This window comes from Clupea harengus, chromosome 20, assembly GCF_900700415.2.
Source record: "Clupea harengus chromosome 20, Ch_v2.0.2, whole genome shotgun sequence".
NCBI classification, from domain to species: domain Eukaryota; kingdom Metazoa; phylum Chordata; class Actinopteri; order Clupeiformes; family Clupeidae; genus Clupea; species Clupea harengus.
In genome coordinates this window covers 10,702,994-10,707,923 of record NC_045171.1, presented here as the reverse complement: position 1 = coordinate 10,707,923, position 4,930 = coordinate 10,702,994, and the positions used below count along the sequence as shown (strand labels likewise).

The window sequence follows — 4,930 nt, the reverse complement described above, 5'->3', positions numbered from 1 at the left end:
CTTCATAGTTTTCCCATTGCGCACGGAAAAATGTCCAGTTGTTATACACATCGCCCTTCATGTCCATGGGCTCCGGGACAGGGATATGATAGGCCATTCTGAGATTCTATCGTCGACAAGTGAGCAGTGAACTCGTAGGCTCAGTTAGGTTGTATCGTCTCACCGTTTGCTTCCTTGGTTCTTCACAGGCGCTTGGTTCAGACTTCTGACACCATGTTTTATGTTCTGATACAGATGCAGTGTCATCAAGATACAGCTTTAATCCAGGCTTCACATTACGACTTCCATTACACAGCTTATGTACGAACTCCTTGTGCTAGCCAACTCTTACTCTAGCCTTTACAGCATACCTTAGGCTACACAAAACATATTGTTAGAGTGCCACCTAGTGGCACAACTACATCGTAACATATGTGAACTAAACTGTGGATACTTTTCCATTGCTTTGATACAAAATGCATTTAATGACCACTTCTTCCTAAATTCATGGATACCTGTCTCAGTCAATGTTCACCACTAATAAAGAAGTCACTTGTTTTATGTTTGTATCCTATTTTACTTCCCTACCTTCTGTTGCCCCTGCTGTTCTGCATGCCCTTTGTACTGTGTGTGTGTGTGTGTGTGTGTGTGTGTGTGTGTGTGTGCGTGCGTGCGTGCGTTCACTGGGAACACTGCAAGAAGAAAGAAGGATGAAGGTGACCATCTTGCTGGCTATGCTGGTGTCCGCTGGTAAGTCCCTTACTCTCGTAAGATACCGGTGTGCTATAAATTCCTTCTAAAATGCTGCTTCTTTTCAAAATGCATATTAGTCTTATAGAGGGGAGATGCAACGCATATTAGTCTTATAGAGGGTGATGCAAATTAGTCTTAATTACTACTGGCTGCATCTTATTGTGCTGGAGGCTGTTTTATAATGAGGTAACCAGTGTAAGGAATTACAAAATATTCTGCCTGAGAATATGAGAAACATGACAAAGCAGAAATATGAGAAACATGACAAAGCAGCCACTGTGACCACCAAACATGTGGTCACTGTAATCTTCCAAATGGTGGTCATGGTAACAAAGGAAAGGTCCCCACCCTGGCATCACTCAGACACCTGGAGTCAGGAAGCAAACTGAGGTGTGAGTGACAGCCACCAATTATACAGTAGTATGGGAATGAGGGTAGGCCACTGAGAACCAGCTCAGGCTCAGAGGGTCAGAGGAACTAATTATCATACAGAACAACAAAAGGTAGCCAGACCTGTTTGCATTAGAAGTCTAGCTCATTTACATTAAGAGCCTAGGAGGTATCTTAAACAGTATTTATGGCTGGAGTTTGAGATGCTTGTGGTTTAGAACTACACGGCTGAATCTGGAGTATGTTCCACATGCTTCATTACTGCTCTTTACTAGAAGAAAGACTGATTGCTGCATCAACCACGAGAGACTCTAATTTCATCACATGTTTTTATAGGGCATGAATTCTAATCTACTTCCTGCCATTTCCGGTCAGTTCAGTGCTCAGCAGTGACCAGTTCTCTGGACATCAGGAGGAACCCAGTCATGGTACAGCACGCGCATACACACACAGAGAAAACCTACATAGATACACAGTGCTTAGTGAATTGGACAGCACATACACACACACAGAGAAAACCTACATAGATACACAGTGCTTAGTGAATGGGACAGCACACACATACACACACAGAGAAAATCTACTTTGATACATAATGCTTAGTGAAGGTTAAGGAGTTGTTTTGTTTGACCAACAGAGCTTTCGCTGGTGAAGTTTGGTGCCCTCTGCAGTGGGAACCCTACAAATAAGAAGAGAGGCTGTGATTTTACGGGCTGTGGAGGTTATGGAGCGAAACGGTAAAAGAAGAGATAGAGAGAGACATACAGAGAGAGAGAGAGAGAGAGATAGAGAAAGACATACAGAGAGAGAGATAGAGAGAGAGAGAGAGAGAGAGGAAGAGAGGAAGACAGAGAGATAGAAAAAGACTTACAGCAAGGGTCGGCAACAGGAGGCCCTGGGGCGATTTTTTTTGGCCCATCAGATTATTCCGATCGTAGCCAAGTTTTTTTTTCCCCTGTCGACAGGCTCACGAATTAAGCAAGTTGATGTTTAGCAGAAATGAGAGAGAACACCAGGGCACCATGATTTGCATTCTTAATTTCATCAGTCGTCTTTAACTGAACTTTAGACCGACACAAGTGTTGCAACAAGATATGAAAAAAACTAGATCAATTAGATATAAAAAAACATAGGTTTATGTTTTGCAAACCGCGACAACTTCGGCTTTCCATTAGTGAAACCGGGTAAGATGAACGCAAAATTGTCTCTCCATTCTTCTTTATAGGCTCTGTTTTGGTTGTCAACTTTCCTCTTAAGACTTTTTGACAAAGACATCGTTCCCAGCTAATTCTTTGCTAACTTCTCTCCGCACGCTATTTTCCTCAAACAATAAACATTGTTACATTGTAAGGAGGTGCGTCAACTAACTATTTCGAAATAAATGTAGCCTGAGATATACTCCAAGTAGTAGCCTAGGTCTAATTAGGAGGCTCAATGTTGAAAGAAGTCCATCATTGCTATTATTCACAATAGGCGAGGCTATATTGACAGAGGGGGCTAAGTTAGAGGGGGCTAAGTTCAAACAGACCACCAATGGGCTCATTCACATGGTTCATTATCATTAGTTATTTTTAGTAGACCTATCCAGTCTCCATGTAGGCCTTGTTGTTGAGAGTTCACGTTAGGGGCACCTATCGCAGCGTCTAAATAGGCAGTAACCCAGACTTTGGCCCGCCACCTAGTGGCGAGGAAAAATACTGGCCCGCGGCCCAAGTTACTTGCCACCCCCTGACATACAGAGAGAGAAAAAGACATACAGAGAGAAAGAGAGTGAGAGAGAGAGAGAGAGAGAGAAAGTTGTCTGCTTCCTTTTGCCTATGGGCATCTTTACTATTGAATATGTATTGTCCTCATTAATGCAACAACCATTAAAATGTATTTAGTGCAGGCAAAGTTTTCTGAATAGGCATTGTGAACCACAAATATGTATGCATAAGTATTTATATTCTTTTGTATAGAACACATGGGACACACAAGGGCCTTGATATTGTGTGCAATGATGGAGCTACAGTGTACGCACCATTTGATGTAAAGTTGAATGGCAAAGCTTTTCCGTATGGCAGACCTGCCATTCCAGAGAAGCTCATCAATGATGGTGTTAATCTCAGCGGTGGAGGTTGGGCGTGTTCATTCTCTCTCATAGAATTGATAAGATGCTGAAGAGCGATACATAATTAATAGCATAACATAAATAAATAATAGCAGCAATAATAGTAGCAATGAAAATGGGAAACAATTACTTTATATATTCTATTATTACATGCATTGGAAAATAAGCATTTTGTCTCCATCTTGCTACTTAAGACATTAACTTAATACATCGATCTAAAAAAGCCAGTAATACCAAATTGTTGTGCACATATTTGCAGACTGTCCATTTGATTTTTAACATGTTCACCTTCAACTGATCTGAGTTCTGTAGTCTTGGTTCATAGTTGGATGAGTTTGTGTTCCTCAAAGGTCTGTGCTTCAAGCTGTTCTACATGAGGCCTGACAGATACAGAGGCTCCTTTAAGAAGGGCCAGAGGATCGGCACACTTCTCCCCATGCAGAGGGTCTACCGGGATATAACATTGCACATCCACGTCCAGATGTGTGACCGCTCCGACCCCACCAAGTATTTCTGAATGCTGGGGAATGACTTCTGAAACATCGTCTCTGCCTCCCTTTTCTTCATTTACGGTGGTCTTGCTCACACTCATGGTCTCCTACAATTATCTCCCGCTTCGTTACAGATGAAGCAATCAAGAACAAAATCAAGACACAATCAAGAACCTAAGCCCTTTAAACTCGCATAAACAATGCCTGAACATAGGTTTGCAATGTATTTTTTGTGCTGTGATATCATAGTACACAACACACTAACCAAACAGGTTTTCCAAATATATAGTGCATGCTTTGGCCAAAGACAAACTAAAAATACAGATTGGCAGTGTAGCTAATTCCCACAGTATGCATTGCCAAGACCGAGATGCTTCATACTGGTTGAGTCTGCTTACCAAATCTTAAAGTTAGCTCACAAGATAGCCCTGGCATATACCCTGCGATTATATCCCTTGCATACCTCTGAGGTCATTTTCACTGTTCCAAATCTGAAATTCCAATGCCAGCAGGGCTGTTGTCATAGTGACTCCAAATGGTTGGAACAACCTCCCTCTACACATCAGGTCTACTTTTCAGGAGATGATGCTGGATCTGCTCCGAAACATCTACTAATGTCTGAATGTCCAGGGTTTTATTACTTGTATTACTTTTATCATGATTATAGCAATCCAAGAAGCCTATCAGAACATCAGGTTCTGATACGATGTTGATAATTTTTTTACTCCATGCATTGCTCTTGCTGCTTGTTTTTATTGGTTTTATGTAAAGCACTTTGAACTGCAACTCTTGTATGAAATGTGCTATATAAATAAAGTCTTACTTAATTACTTACTTTGATGTTATTCTCTTTTTTAGTCTGGCAGTACAATAGACACAACTGGGCCCTATAACAGCCTATCACAATAAGATAAGTTTTTTTAGAATGAACATATCTTTTTTGGTAAAGAATGAATCCAGCTGATAAACTAAAAATAACTGCATTATATTACGTAAAAGCACTTCATGCCTTGATGCATTTAAACTGGTACTGATGTTCCACTGAATGAAATTAAGATTCATGTTGAAATTAATTAATCTGTTTTGATTGCATGATTGCCCTCAGTGAAAATGCTTCCCTGGCTGCATCTCAACAACTACAGTGGATCAAGGGCTAGAAGCATATTAGAACTGTAATCATGTGAGGTCATACTATAATGACTGCACA

The 4,930-nt window shown here is 40.9% G+C and overlaps 1 protein-coding gene across 1 annotated transcript; it reads left to right on the top strand.

The window, feature by feature from the left end:
• The first annotated feature begins 506 nt into the window (after positions 1–506).
• Positions 507–3,749, top strand: LOC105903467 (leukocyte cell-derived chemotaxin-2-like). The gene is made up of 5 exons (XM_012831236.2): positions 507–729; positions 1,503–1,550; positions 1,760–1,859; positions 3,081–3,238; positions 3,583–3,749. Exons 1-5 carry the CDS (start codon positions 507–509, stop codon positions 3,747–3,749), a joined length of 696 nt encoding a protein of 231 aa, XP_012686690.2.
• The last annotated feature ends 1,181 nt before the right edge of the window (positions 3,750–4,930 follow it).

What these genes read in the sequence shown, in the direction of transcription:
- LOC105903467 (XM_012831236.2), top strand. Translation starts at nt 507, where the DNA reads ATGTTCACCACTAATAAAGAAGTCACTTGTTTTATGTTTGTATCCTAT. An exon ending in GGCTATGCTGGTGTCCGCTG is followed by an intron (nt 730 to 1,502) that starts GTAAGTCCCTTA and finishes CGGTCAGTTCAG; the next exon opens with TGCTCAGCAGTGACCAGTTC. An exon ending in TGTTAATCTCAGCGGTGGAG is followed by an intron (nt 3,239 to 3,582) that starts GTTGGGCGTGTT and finishes TGTTCCTCAAAG; the next exon opens with GTCTGTGCTTCAAGCTGTTC.